Source organism: Macaca fascicularis, chromosome 2 (assembly GCF_037993035.2).
Source record: "Macaca fascicularis isolate 582-1 chromosome 2, T2T-MFA8v1.1".
In the NCBI taxonomy this organism is placed as follows: domain Eukaryota; kingdom Metazoa; phylum Chordata; class Mammalia; order Primates; family Cercopithecidae; genus Macaca; species Macaca fascicularis.
In genome coordinates, this window is record NC_088376.1 from 105,051,580 (window position 1) to 105,066,689 (window position 15,110).

The 15,110-nt window shown below is 46.7% G+C and overlaps 1 protein-coding gene and 1 pseudogene across 43 annotated transcripts in view; both read left to right on the forward strand.

Moving 5' to 3' along the window:
• Positions 1-11,427, forward strand: part of TRAK1 (trafficking kinesin protein 1) — a 213,430-nt gene extending 202,003 nt beyond the window's left edge. For 16 of the 43 annotated variants that reach the window (XM_074031791.1, XM_074031793.1, XM_074031794.1 and 13 more), the window contains 2 exons: positions 5,090-5,192; positions 8,594-11,427. In XM_074031791.1, the coding sequence (XP_073887892.1) occupies positions 5,090-5,192; positions 8,594-9,389 (899 nt within the window). In that variant the 3' untranslated portion in view covers positions 9,390-11,427. Of the gene's footprint in view, positions 1-2,857; positions 2,931-3,373; positions 4,987-5,089; positions 5,193-6,149; positions 6,243-8,593 lie in introns of those variants that run through there. The other 27 variants (XR_012431023.1, XR_012431025.1, XR_012431029.1 and 24 more) reach the window with 10 other exon arrangements.
• Positions 7,489-7,612, forward strand: LOC123571944 (U4 spliceosomal RNA; annotated as a pseudogene).
• Positions 11,428-15,110: the final 3,683 nt, after the last annotated feature.

Genomic DNA, 15,110 nt, shown 5'->3' on the forward strand with positions numbered 1-15,110 from the left:
ACCTGTTGGTGTTTGCCACAGAAGGAAGGACAAGAGGACAAAAGGGCGTGGGGTCCAGCTTTGTTGGTGTCTGAAGACTACAAAGGGATTTCTGCATTTGCCCTTTTGACATTTTAACAGCATTCTAAAAATCCCCCTTTCTCTAGAAGATACCCCAGGGGCACTTGAGAGAATTTGTGACCCTCTGCACAATGCTGTGAAATTGTTTATCTCTTAAATCACATCCTTTTTAGGTGAAACAGGGTAGGCAACTTGGCGTAGTGGGAAGAAGAGTCGACTTTTAATTTTGCAGAAACCAAAAATAAGTTGTGCAGAAACCAGAAAAAGATCTTGTGATGTGTGGTTCGAAATCTCTGTGATAGAAACCTCCCAGCTTCCTGCTGGCCAGATGTCTGATCACCGAGGAGCTCAGGGATCTCTACGGAGCTGCAGGAGCAGTCGAGGGCTCTGTTGAAGAAATGCTTAAGCAGAGAAAAAATAAATACCAAGCCTCTGTGAAGCCCAGAACTAAGGCCTTTAAAAGTGTCATCTTGTACCACATGTTACAGTTTAAAATCACTTTTGTATTTTTTAAAACAAGCTGCACTGCTGCATCTGAAACTGCTCTTAAATTCCCCCACTCCCCACCTCCAGAGAAAACACTTGTTAAAGCCACACGAATCCCTAGAATAGTACTTACATTAATGATGACTTGTAGGGCAAACTATGCAACTTTTCGCACGTGAACGCATCATAGAACTTTTTTCCCCCTGAAAATATCATGGGCAGAGTTACAGAATGAAGAGACGGGAAAGTCTGGAGAGCACCTTCCATGCCCTGATATTTTAGTCTTTTAGGAAGAGATAAAGCATTGCTTCTTCCCTATCTGTTTAATGGAAAGGGAACTAATTTCTCATACAGGTGACAGTAAAGACACGTCTTCCTCTCCCCTTTCCACCCCTCAAGCAAAAGGCAACAAAGTCATTGGAAGCTGGGCATTAAACAACTAAAATATATTGATATTCCTAGGGGATAGCTCAAGACATACCCTTAATCTGGATGGACAGTGGCTTTTATTTTCAATAGATTTGTTTTTACTTGGATAGAACAGGCTGGCCTGTGGGTGCCACTGTTGGGGGGTGTGTGTGTGTATTGGTTGAGGAGTTTATAGAACTTGAAAAGCAGATCCAAGTCATGTGACAGCAGCATCCCACTACATGCTCAAGAGAAGGAAAGAAAGGTCAGGGCATAGGGTTTATTTTATACAAGTTGGCCATTTCCCAAGAGTGACGAAAAGAACGTGGAAGGTCCTCAGTGCATCACAAAGGTGGAGTCCCTTTTCCAAGATTTTGAGATGCTTTTGTAAATTTACGTTTATAGAAGTTATTTGTGTGAGTTTTTAAAAATAGCTTGGGTATGCAGCATGGCCAGTGTTTCTCCGTTCTCAGAGGCTTCCTCAGAAGTAGCTGTGTCTGGGTGTGTATTGCACCCTGAATTTCCCCATAGCAACATACCAAGTATGGTTGCATTTTCCACTGTCTCTGTGTGGGCTCATGTGAGGGTTCTTTTAAGGACTAGGTTTTATGGCAGCCTTTAGAGAGAAGAAAGCTGCTGTTGTCCCCAGCACTTCCCAGGGATGGGGGAAGGAGAGTGCCATTAGAAGGGAAGGAAATGCATGAGCAGGTGTGTACTAATTGTATTATGGGTGGCCAGACGGGCAGAGTTCCAATCATCCTGCAAATCCCTGTGGAACCTCTGGGCCCCACCGGAGTGTCCCAGCCTCTTCTGTGCTCCCTTCTCACCATGAAAGCACTGGGCCATGGGAAGCAGTGGGCTTCCTACCTATCTTCCCTGGGAGGCCCGAGGAGTCCACAGAGCAGCAGCCATCCTGCTCTATATTGTGCAGTCTGAGGGGCATCCAGGGAGTGGGGGCCGTGTCAGGGCTCCCCCGTCACCGGCTGCAGCAGAAGGATCCCAGCCACCCAGTTTTCCAGTCAGTCCCAGGCATCACGGGCCCCTGAGAGCATGGGCAGTCAGTGCCACTGATCAAGTATACCTGCTCCAGGCAGAAGGCTCACCTGAGTCCAACCAGAGAGAGCAGGTGAGCTCTCACTCGGTATACAGAGTGAAAGTAAGAGTGGCTCTCACTCTCGCAGAGTCCTCTGATGTGTCCACCTGTAGCTAGCTGAAGGATGTGTGCTTGCATGTTGTATGTTTTCAGAACAAAACATCTGCACGACAGCCACGGGCAGTTCATCAACATAGGAGATCTTGAATAATAATCAAGGATTGATTAAGTTTAGAGCGTATGTCACATTTTGTGCCAGTGTCAGAATCTGGGGGAAGAAGAACAATTTAAAAAGAATTAGGGTTTTTATTGGTAAATCCAAATTCATTCCTAAATCAAATGATGAAAATATTTGTTGTTGTTAATACTCTAACCCATTTAACCTATACCTGTCTCTTCACAACACTAGGAAGCCCTCCACTCAGGTTGAGAGAAAGAATAAGAATTTAAATAGGGAGTTAAAGCCTTAAATCGAAGAAACTCTATCCTTTGAGCTCCCAAATGAGCAGCATGGGATGAACACATAATACCATCTTCTGCAGAGAACTTTCCATTTAGATAAAGAAGGGGGCTTTGATGTGTGGCATGGGCTTGGTGACTTCACAGTGAGCCCTCACCCCAAGCTCCCATTTCCTGCCAAGAAGGATGTTTTATGTTTCTTTTCTTTCTTCCTTTTTTTTTTTTTAGAACTTGCTCTCTTCCTGCACCCAGGGCTTTAGGAATCAGCCCGTTGCTTCTCTGTAGCAAGCATGAGGAGCCTCTGATGATCCCAGTCTTGGGTGACTCACTGTCTCTCTGTTGTGTCTCAAGGAAGGGAGGTGCAGCAGCGGCCTGGCAGTCAGTGGTGACATGCGGAGAGCCCACGGGTCCAGGCGTCCTGGTGGTATTTTGGAGGGGCCGAATCTCTGGCTTTAGCACTTTGGAAACTTGTTGATCTTCCTTGGTCTTCTATGGCTATTCATTGCTTCTGGGGAATGGTGACTTGCGAATTTTTAGCAGCCTTTTCCTATCCCCAAAACCCATTTGTATAAGATGGGTTTGCTTCTGCTGATGCAACTATGTCTCTAAAATGTCCATCTCACACTCCCTATTGCAATTGAAGATCCAATATGTAAGAGGGTGGAGGAGGAAGTGAACATTTGTGACCTTTTGATTTGATATTCTGGCCATGTGTTTAAATGGGGGTATGCTTCTAATTTTAAATCTAGCCTTCCTTTGTTTGATTTCTTTTAAATGTTATCTCTCTTTCAACTGTGTTGTCTTATTTCCCCCTCTCCTCCTTCCCAAATAACCCCTCATGCCTGTTATTTGGGGTACGCTTCCCAGGCTTTCTGTTATTTTTGTTTCTAGACCTTATTGCAGTAAGAGAGTCGTGATTGTTTGGTTGCCTTCTCTTCATAGCTTACTCCATTTTTGTTTTGCTTGTGGCAGTTTCTTACTTATTGGAGTTCCTGAGCCATTGTGTTCACTGATTAAGAAAGATTCATAAAGGCTATTTTTATGTGTTTTTTTTCCTTCCCTCCTGCTTTGCTTGGAGCTCCCTGTGGCTGAGGGTTTTCTCCTGTGGCCGTGGTGCTGGCTGTCATGCCAGGTGCCGTGGGAGCCTGCTTTGACACACAGACCCGAGTCAGACCTTAAAAATCAGGGCAAACCGTCTTGCCTTGTTCTTCTAATCACCGTCACTTTTGTATTCTGGATTTGTCCTGCCTGCCTTTAATTTGCGTCTCCAGCATTTTTTTTGTTTGTTTGTTTCATCGGGTTCCTGGTTTTCTTTTAAGACATAGTCAATTGTGTGGACCTGTAGGTTTGGGGCAGCAGCCAATTCCATTGTTTTCCTTTTTGTCAAATCCAAGAGAAAATATACCATTAGGAGCTAGAAGATTCTAGTTCACAGCCTTTTGAATCTTCATGGCCTTTGAATCCTCACGGCCTCTGATATCTGAATCAGTTTTCTCCCAGGAGGTCTCTGGGGGCTGAGCTGCTACAGGGGCAGAGGGTGGGGTGGGCTTGGGTGGGAGAATCATCCCGGCACTTCATCGTGCATGCTATTTGGGGCAGTATCTTTTTTCTTTTTTTTTTTTTTTTTCCCCTGATGCTCGAGTTATGAATGAGGATGACCTCTGCAATCATGATGTCTCCCATAGACTCTGTTGCTTGTTCCTTTGCCAGCTTTCTCATGCATGGTCCTAACACTTCCATGATTTACTTTGCTCCAGACCCATCGTCTTCAGCCGCCTCAGCAATAACTTGTTTGAGCATTAAAAGGAAGTAAATCAGGAACAACTTGTTGCCATCTCATTTTCATTAGAAATCAGACATCTCAGAGATGTCAAGAAAGCAGCTGGCAACTAGAGGGTAGGGGGACCTGTACTCTCACACTGCGGTGTGTCAGACCAGACCTGATCCTGGAGCTTAAGACCCTGGAGAGCCCTGATCTCTGTAACTCTTGCCACGTTGTTGCTGAGGCAGCTGAAGTCCCCATCTCCCACCGTAACAATCACAAATAGACAGTAGTGGAGCCAGCATCCCCAAGCCCCTTTTTGTGTAAGCAGAAAGGGAGCTAGGAGCCTTGCCCTGTTTCCAGGTGCCAAGTGCCTCTCCCTGCCTGTACCTCTGCCCTTCCTCTGAGCAGAGCTTTGGTACCTGTTGCCAATGCAAAGAAATGTAAAGCAGCAAAAGAAGATAGCAGGTTCTGACCTGAGGAGGGAAACCAAATTTATCCCACAAAGGCCCATTACCCCGCCCCCCTCGCCTCCCACCCCCAGACTGGATCCACTACTGGCCCAAGAATACTGATGAGAAACCTTGTCTGGATTGGGTCGGAAGCTGGAATTCGGTGCTGTGCAGACCAGTGCTCAAAATTGTGGTTATTTTTGAGGACTCGCCTTCAATCCAGAACATTTGCGTTTCACCTTCCTCGCCCAGATCCAGTTAACAAGGTAGCTCATCACTTCTTGCATCTGTTGAGTGACATGCTGGATTTTAATTTTTATTGTGGTTGTACTTGGATGCAAGGAATATGTTTTGTTCCTCCCAATTTAGCGCACCATCCTGGGAAGTGCATGTCTCAGACCAACTCCACCTTCACCTTCACCACCTGTCGCATTCTGCATCCTTCAGATGAGCTCACTCGGGTCACACCAAGGTAAGGGACCCTGGCTCTGGGATGGACAGGGGTGGGGTGAGGTCGGGGCACTCCCTTCCCTGCAAAGCTTAATATTGAGGAAAGCCAAGTAGAGAGGCTCATAGAAAAACCAACTCAAGCCAGTTTAAGCATCTCAGCATTTGCAGGCACTTGTTCTGGGTCCCATCTTTCCTTTCGTTGTTGTTTTTGTGTGTGTGTGTATGTGTGTGTGTGTGTGTGTGTGTGTGTGTGTGTGTGTATGTGTGGTTCTTTTTTTTTTTTTTTTCCCTTGCAGCAGAGTTTTGCTCTGTTGCCCAGGCTGGAGTGCCGTGGCATGATCTTGGCTCACTGCAACCTCCACCTCCTGGGTTCGAGCCCATCTTTCCTTTTGAATTGAGGCTATTATTTATTTGGATCCGGCTCAGATAAAGAGACCTGGACCCACCTTCAGTTGCCCTTTTAGTTGCCCATTTAGTTGGCCATGGAATGGATTCTTAGGCCCCTCCTTAACCAGCTGAAGTTGACACTACCACAGGCCCTGCGGCTAAAGTCTGTTGGATTTTTTGCCCCAAAGTTTGTCAATAGAACACAGAGTTCTTTTATTTATGGATGGAGTTACTGAGCCCTGTGGAACCCCTTGTGCCTCTGCAATAGGCCACAGGAACCATGCACTACGGCCAAACTGTAATGACCAAAATGAGAAGACTCCAAGACTAAGCCACATGCCCAGCATGGTCCTTTTCTCTCTGGAGCACCATCTATGGGGAGGACTTGTCTGCTATGAGTTGGTCTGTTTGGCCTGATTTCAGGCCTTTCACTGGTGCCAGCAAAAGAGAAAATGCTCTCCCCTAACAGAGTGGAGCGACCCCCTCAGCCGTTTCCTCTGTGGTGCAAGATGCTGGGTTGCTGGAAGAGAAAGCCGAAGGGGCGGGAGCAGTCAGCCAGGGAGCACCTTAAACTATGAATAATTCTCCACAGGTCATGTGAGGAGGACGACGAAGCAGCCATATACCCCGTTGAGCTGAGAGGAGATATAGGGCAGAGAGTCTGAGCCCACGGGTGAGGCAGGGGGTGAGCACACCGCCAGCAGTGCCTGCCCTGGCAGGGCCCTGTGGAAGGAGCTGTGTGTGCACGCATGGCCGCCACTAACCCGGGGACTTAGGCGTGGATGTGTCTCTGTGGTTGTGCCTGGCTAACTCGGCCTTGATGGTCGATGCCCCTAACCCATCTAAACACCCCCAGTCAAGCCGAGTGCCAGCACTAATAAAGGCCTAACCCTAAGTTCTCACCAGACGGGGATCATAAATATTAGCTTTGTCTTCTCCGTCTCCCTGCCCCTGGAGAACTTGGCTTCCCCGTCCTGTGGCTTTATGTTGGGAAGGGATTGTTTTCAAAACCATGGAACCAAGCTTCCCACTATGAGAGGCTGGTGCCCTGGATAACTAGATGGCACTCCTGACTGTAGCCATAGGACTTAAACCACACGTGGGTCTTCATGTGGCTGTGTCAGGGCTGAACGAAGCCTGGGAAGAAAGTAGCAAGAAAAGGCTTTTTCTTTTTTTTTCTTTTTTTGCCTAAGTTTGAAAGAAAGGCTGCTTGAAATAGAATGGAAACAAATCAACTGAAACAAACCAAATGGAAACAAAATCTCCCTAGGGATGGCCATGTCAACATGATTATAAGTTTAGAGCTTTTTTGCCCTTTATTGAAGGTGCATCAACATTTGTAAAACTTCACACATGCCTTTTGAAAAAATCCACGTTTAACCTTAGGAATCTGTTGTGGTTTCTAATCATGCTTTTCTGTGTCCCCCAGCCCACCAGCATCCCCACCCTTGAGCTTGTGTGAGATGGGCCTGTTCTAGTATCCCCACCCTGTGCTGACCTCCAAGGGCTGAGGTCACCTGAGTGTGGAGCCAGATGGTGCCCCTAGCTTGTACGTTGCTTTGAACCTCATGCTCCCCATGAGGGAGGGGGCCCCTTCTCTGGTCTTTCCAAAGACCTGCTCCAGAATGGGCCCTTTTCTTTCCCATTCCCTCCTTTGGTGCCTTTCCCAGAGTACATGGACTTCCTTCTGCCAGACTGGGGAGAGAAGCCTCCATCCCCACCTCCTGGGGACCATGCAGCTGACCTGCTCCAAAGCACACTGGCAGCCCCGGCAAAATCCTGGAGCTGACACCAGGGCATGTCCCATGAGACTGTTAGGAGGGCTGTGCATCTTTGCTCCTTGGTTGCTCGTTGAGAAGCAGTATAGGGTTTCCATGCCTGTTTGGCCTCCCCCGGATCCCTGTAGCAGCTGTTAAAAGAGAACCTTTCCAAGCTTTGCACAGTGACAGTGTCATAGCCAATGAGGTTTATTACTAGTTGAAAAATTTCCCCAATACCCTGCCGTGATGACTTGAAATATAGGCAGCATTGGCAATTTTTGACAGTCTCTAGGGATACTGAATTATTAGGTTGGTGCAAAAGTAATTACAATTATTAAAAAAAAAAAAAAAGAACCTTTCCTGCTTTTTAAGCAGACAACAATGCATTTCCCTCTGCTGCCCTTCTGGAAGCTTTTCTGTCCTAATGGACTCCATGACTGGATCCCAACTGCTGGAACCTAGTGAGTCCCTAGTGAGCACAACACAAGTGAATAAACAAATCTGTCTCCTTTCCTTGGGTAACTCAGGCTCCACACATTTCAGTGGACCTTTCCCTGGGTAGTGCCGTTGATGTAGATCTCTTCATATGAGACATGTCTCCCCCCGACCCTCTAACTCCACTGGTTAGAATGGATTTGGGCAAGGATATAAGAAGGCTTAAGGGCAGCACGGTGCAGAGGAAAGGGCTCTGCACCGGGGATTCAGGAGCTCACGGCCACAACTGACTGGATGGGCACAGCCTGGCCTCAGTCCACACGCTGTGGCCATCCTTTCCCTTCCTAAGATAAGGAATATCTCATCTCCCAGAGTCCTGGTTCACGTCTTGCTTCAGGGAGAAGTAGGTACTAGGAAGGAACACTGGAATCTGGGTAAATTTGATGGGGAAAGAATGCCTTTTTGCCAAAGGGCTTCCTTTCCTGTTCTCTAACAGATTTAGAGTCCCTCAACTTGGGTTGTCCACTTAACAGCCAGATGTGACACCAAGTAAACCCCTAACTCTGAGCCTGTTTCTTCATCTGCAAAGGGGACAACTGTACCCACCAACCAGGGATGGGCAAAGGGGATCATGTGCAGCTTCCTGTTAACTTAAACCATGCTTCTCTTGAAGGGTGAGAGGGAGGAGCAGACGTGGACAGAGCCTTTGGGGGCCTCAGCTGGGGAACCCTCTCATCGTGTCCTGGGTCGTCCCTATACCCCCTGCAGGAGACTGGCCACTGACCCTTTCTATGGAGCTCGTGGGTATTTCTGGTGAATAACCTGTCATCTGTTCTTTCAGCCTTAACTCAGCCCCAACTCCAGCTTGTGGCAGCTCCAGCCACTTGAAATCCACGCCGGTGGCCACACCATGCACTCCACGGAGACTGAGCCTGGCTGAGTCCTTCACTAACACCCGTGAGTCCACGACCACCATGAGCACATCCCTAGGGCTCGTGTGGCTGTTGAAGGAGCGGGGCATTTCTGCGGCTGTGTACGACCCCCAGAGCTGGGACAGGGCCGGCCGGGGCTCTCTCCTGCACTCCTACACACCCAAGATGGCTGTGATCCCCTCTACTCCGCCGAACTCGCCTATGCAGACACCCGCATCCTCCCCACCCTCCTTTGAGTTCAAGTGCACGAGCCCTCCCTACGACAACTTCCTGGCTTCCAAGCCGGCCAGCTCCATCCTGAGGGAAGTGAGAGAAAAGAACGTCCGCAGCAGTGAGAGCCAGACCGACGTGTCCGTCTCCAACCTCAACCTCGTGGACAAAGTCAGGAGGTTTGGGGTGGCCAAAGTGGTGAACTCAGGGCGAGCCCATGTCCCCACCTTGACTGAGGAGCAGGGACCTCTCCTCTGTGGGCCCCCGGGGCCAGCACCAGCCCTTGTCCCCAGAGGCCTGGTACCTGAGGGCCTGCCCCTCGGATGCCCCACTGTCACCAGTGCCATCGGTGGGCTGCAGCTGAATAGTGGCATCCGGCGGAATCGCAGCTTCCCCACCATGGTGGGATCTAGCATGCAGATGAAGGCCCCCGTGACTCTCACCTCGGGCATCTTGATGGGTGCTAAGCTCTCCAAACAAACTAGCTTACGGTGAGGACTGGAGGGGGGCCGGTTGCCCTGGAGGAGACCCACGTTCTCCTCTCTCGCTCCCACCTCCCTCTCTTCCCCCTACAGTGCACTTCCTCCCTCTGCCCTTCTCCGTCCACCCCCTCCTGAGCTAGACAAATCAACCTCGTGCCTAATGGAGGAAGAGTGGAACCTTTGTAAAATGTGTACATAGGACCTGGAGACCTCGTGTCCGCCCTGCTCTTTCTTCCGATCCCACAGGAAGTGCCCCTGCACTGTCATCACTCTCACGAGGACGTCACCTGTGCTAACCTGGGGGAAGGTGGGGTCCTTTCTTCTTTCCTTTTGAGAAGCACTGAAACTCCCAAGTGTGTTCTTATCCCATGGATAGGAAACCAGTGAATTCCGTGGCTGGCACACCACGAGCTGTCAACGCGGCACGGGTCATAACATATCTGGGTGTCATCGGACACCTCGCCTCACCCACCCTGTAGGAGCGTAAGGAGCCTCCATCCTCAGCCACGTGCCACTGACGTGGCTTTCCTGATCGGGGGGCTTTTCTTTCTTTTATGGGTGGCCCAGCTTCTTCAAGACCTTCACTACTCTGCCTCAGTGGACAGTCGTTTCCTTTCTGAGATGTGACCTTTTGTTTTCATGCCTTCCCCTTGAAGTCATCCTGTGTTTTGTAATCAGCTGTCAGGCCAAATGTCTGACCCGAAAGAGAATGTATTTACACTCGTGCTGCGTTCAGCAGCCCCTCTGTGTTCTGTGTGATTTGTTTTACTTTTCCTTTTTTTAAAAAATATATATGCAGGGAAGTAATGGTACTGGTAGTGTATGTTTTCTATGTGGTTCAAATATGAATTTCAAACACACCAAGCCGCTAATGAGATAGCAGCTTTTTTCTGGGACCCAGAGTCACAACCAAATTGATTTAAGACCAGACCCAAGACACCTTTAACAATAAGACTGAAAGGAAAAAGGATAGGGAAAAAGCTTATTTAAAGAAATTGTCAACACCAAACGTAGAGGGGAAGAACCACAACCAGGCATAATACCAAACTGGTTCCGGGGGAAACAAGGCTTTGGCATTCCACTCGCTCCAGCGCTTCCTCCAAAACCCAAGACTGGCCAGGGTGCTGTCACCGTGCAGTCTTTGATTGCAGCCATTCAGTGCCCACGTTTTGCCTTCTTGTTTCAGAAGAGCACGTGGTCACAACAAAGTATTTTCTTTCCCTCCAAAGCCTTTTGTCTCCTTGTGCCACTTTTTATCATTAGGAAAAGATCCAGGTGCTTGTGAAAAGAACCATGAATGCAACAAGGGAGGCTGGTCCTGTTGCTGTCGCCGATTAAATTTTTAACTTTTATTTATTATTTATGTCTGCCGTATTTTAAATAAACATTCTCGTTCCTTCCAGTTCCAGTCATAGTGTGTCTGTGGCATTCCAGTCCAACCACGTAACTTATTTATTCTAATTTGAGGGCTGCACTCTACATCATGGTGTCCCGTGACACTGTGTTCCAGACATTTATGGAAGGAAAACATCCCATGTAAATGAAACTGTCGTTCTGTGTCCTCCCTCGCAGCAGAAGATGTGTCCTTCCATTGAGTGAGGGTGACCTTATGTCCAGCAGGGATACTTTGAGAAAGCCCCTAAGGAGCAAGCCTCAGTCCCACGGTTTCAGACTATTTATTCTCTGAACACAAGAGTATTGGTTAATTACGTTCTCAGCTCTCCTTGCTGTTACATGTGTGCACTCACTGCAAGTAACTTATATCTTTTTATTTGAATGTATTTTAAAGCGGTAGATAGAATAACAAAGGAATATGAAAACCATGGACTGAATGGACCATTTTATGTATTCAGAGAGAGGAGCCACTCATCGTTGCCAGATATACCATGTAAAAATTGGCAGTTCAGAGGTTGCAATATTTAGTATAGTAAATAAATAAACGATCAACATTGTGCAACCACTACCAAAAAGTGTGTTGTAATGCATCAAAAATCAACAAAATTTTATTCACTAATGAGTATCAATAAAATAAGTTCAAATGATGGAAACCACACCGGTATTCTGATTTGTATTTTGTTTTTATCTTTTCATCGAGGAGACGATCTCTTTATGTAAGACTTGAAAGTGTTTAGCTCTTTGCAAAATTAAATGAAAGGCATATACTTCACATACTGTTATATGCCTTCTTTCTTTCAACATGATATCATACGTTAGACAACTTTCCAATCAGACTCTGAAGATGTCCCTCACTTTTCAGGGCTGTGTACTATTCCAGTGTGTGCATACACCTGCTGTGAATATATACATGCCTTTATGAACCATCCCTTACAGATGGTCACTGGGATAATTCTTTTTTCTTTCCTTTTCTTTTTCTTTCTTTTTTTTTTTTTTTTTTTTTGAGACAGGATCTCACTCCATTGCCCAGGCTGCAGTGCAGTGGTACAAACATGGCTTACTGCAGCCTTGACCTCCTGGGCTCAAGTAATCCTCCTGTCTCAGCCTCCCAAGTAGCTGGGATCACAGGTGTGTGCCACCATGCACAGCTAATTTTTATTTATTTTCTATTTTTTGTAGCGATGGGGGTCTCACCATGTTGCCCACGCTGTTCTTGAAGTCCTGGGCTCAAGTGGTCCTCCTGCCTCAGCCTCCCAAAGCACCGAGATTATAGGTGTGAGCCACTGTGCCTGGTGTCACTGGGTTCTTATCTTTTGCTATCAAGGTACTGTAATGTAAAAACCTTACATGTATGCAATTGTCCACATATGTGAATACATCTATGAAATAAATTCCTAGATGGTTATTGCGAAATTGCCTTTCATAGAGCTGTGTTAAGAGACAACCAAGGACAGTGGAGGTCCACCAGATGGAGAATTGTGAGTAGAACAAAAGAAAATAAATATTCTGCCACCTCAATATTTGAAAGCAGTGAGATTATGCAAACACTGTGGTGGGATGTGGCATCATGGATTTTAAGTCAGGTGCTAACCATTTGGCAGTGGTGTGACCTTGGGCAAGCCACTTACCATCTTTAGGTCCTCCATTTTTTCTTTTTTTTAACCTGTGACATGAGAACAGTAATGCATCTTAGAGTTAACTGTTGAGTAAATGTATTTTGAGCACCTACCATGTGCCAGGCATTGTAGGTACTGGGGATGAGCAAGTGAGCCAGTTTCTGCTGTCACGGAGTGTACAATCTAGAGAGAACAACACCAAGTGTAGAATAACAAGGGCTGTGCAGAGAATTAAAATAGGGTGGTGTGAAGGAGTGAGTGGCTGCTTTGGATTGAACAGTAAGAGAAAGCCACTCCAGGGAGGGGCACTTGAGTGAAGCATGTGAGATCTGGCACAAGAGCATTTCGGCAGAGAGAGCAGCTAGTGTAAAAGCCCAGAGGCAGAAAAGCACTTCGGTGCATTCGAAGAACTAAGAGAAGGCCTGTGTGGTAGTGGGCTGGTAGGATCAAGGGAGTGCGGTGGTAGCAGAAATGATGGTGCTCACCAAATGATTTGTCTGATCCCCATTTCCCAGCCATTGCTGTTGGGCAGGTCACGTGATTAGTGGCTGGCCAGTGGGCAATAAGCAGAGAAAAATCAGTGCATGACTTTGTGCACCTCTCTTCCTGTGTGTTAAACCCTCAGGTCACGTATTGAAGTACTGGAGTCTCCATCATCCTGAGTCCCCAAATATGTGGACCAGAGCTTCCTGCCAACATATTTGACATGTAACCTGATGGAGAAATAAACTTTGTTGTTAAGCCAGTAAGATTTTTTGATAGTGCATTAGAACCCCGGGTATAGGACCTAGGTATCTGTGTTTTAACGAGCCCTCAAGATGATTCTGGTGTGCACCAAAGTTTGAGACCCACTGCACTAGACCAGGTGAGTTTGGGTGGGAGTTCTGCTGTGGGAGGCAAATTCTCCTTTCCAGCCTCTCTTTGTCTCAGGGCTCTAAGAAGGCCAGATAACCACAGCCCATCTTACTTGAAGGGAAGGGAGAGAGAGAGTGGGTGGGCTTAACTGCCCAGCAGGGGCAGGGAAAGCTTTGAGGTAAGATGACCCTGTATCTGGGTTTCCAGGATTTGCCAAGTGGGGGAGGCATTCTAAGCAGAGGAAGGATGGAAAGGGGATCCTAGAATGCATTCCTCTATGCCCTTCCTTACAGTAGAAGGAAGGTGAATGACAAATACAGAAGGGACAATAGAATTAGAAAAACAACCATTTGGCCGGGTGCAGTGGCTCATGCCGGTAATCCCAGCACTTTGGGAGGCCAAGATGGGTGGATCACCTGAGGTTGGGAGTTCGAGACCAGCCTGACCAACATGGAGAAACCCTGTCTCTACTAAAAATACAAAATTAGCTGGGCGTGGTGGTGCATGCCTGTAATCCCAGCTACACAGGAGGCTGAGGCAGGAGAATCCCTTGAACCTGGGAGGCAGAGGTTGCGATGAGCTGAGATCGTGCCATTGCACTCCAGAACAAGAGCGAAACTCTGTCTCAAAAAACAAACAAAAACCCAACCATTTTGAAACCACAATACTAACTAATTCAGACAACAATGGATGTTAAAACCATTGGGTAAAAATTCCTTAGGCAGCAGAATATTTACACCCATTGTATCTTCCCACAAAATGCTTATTAATTTACAAAGGAGGGAGGATATATTTGCAGTGGATAACTCTGTGGTACACCACTTCAAACAAGTCGTAAAATGTAATGTTACCCAAAATGGGACAAACTGCTATAAGACATCACCTGTTATGAGATGTACTGGGAGGGACACGCATCCTGCTGTGCTGTTCCTGCCACAAACACAAAACCTGAACCATGTGGTTGACAAATTGGGGGACATTTATCATTTTGTAAAACAACGTACCTGTCCCTTTAAACATTGTCAGTATCATGACAAAGACTGAGGAACTGTTCCAGATTAAAGGAGGATGAAGAGACAAGGCAACAAATGTAATTCATGATCTGAATGGGATACTGGAGTGGGAAAAAATGCTATAAAAGACAGTGTTGGGACAATCAGAAATTTGAATATAGAGCATGTATTTTTAAAATTGTATCAATATGAAATTTACTGAGTTTGATAATTGCACTGTGGATATGTAAGGGCATGTCCTATTTCCTAGGAGCTAAAGGATTAAGATAAAGGGGCTTGGTGTCTGCAAGTCACTTTGAAGTGTTTTCAGAAAAAGTAAGGAATAAACTTAAAAAATAATAAAAAGGTGTAGGAGCAAAAAGAGTTCATTTCAAACGGCAGGAAGCCTTCTACTGATAGATGTTTTGTAAACCCTAGAAGGCATTCTTCTGTCTCGTGTGTGATGGGAGGATGTTCAAGGTGGTTTGGTGCATCTTCCCTGTTCTATGCCAAATTTCTTCTTGTGTACCCCAAGCCGTTCTCCCAGCCCAGGAAGTTCAAAAGAGGACGTCATGGCCTAAGGGAGAAGTTGTCAAAGAGGCATTTGGTGAGACCAGAAAACAAAGATAATAAAATTCCTGGTTTTCAAATATGAGGAAGGATGAAGCTGAGTATGTGTTTTGGTGTGAGACCAGAAAACAAAGATAATAAAATTCCTGGTTTTCAAATATGAGGAAGGACGAAGCTGAGTATGTGTTTTGGTGTGAGACCAAAAGATTTAGAAGGAAACTTGTGGAGCCAGTTTTTCTCTCTCGCTTAAAAAAAAAAACATATTTAAAAATTTTTAAAGCATCAAGTTGGTGAAATAGTTTCTCT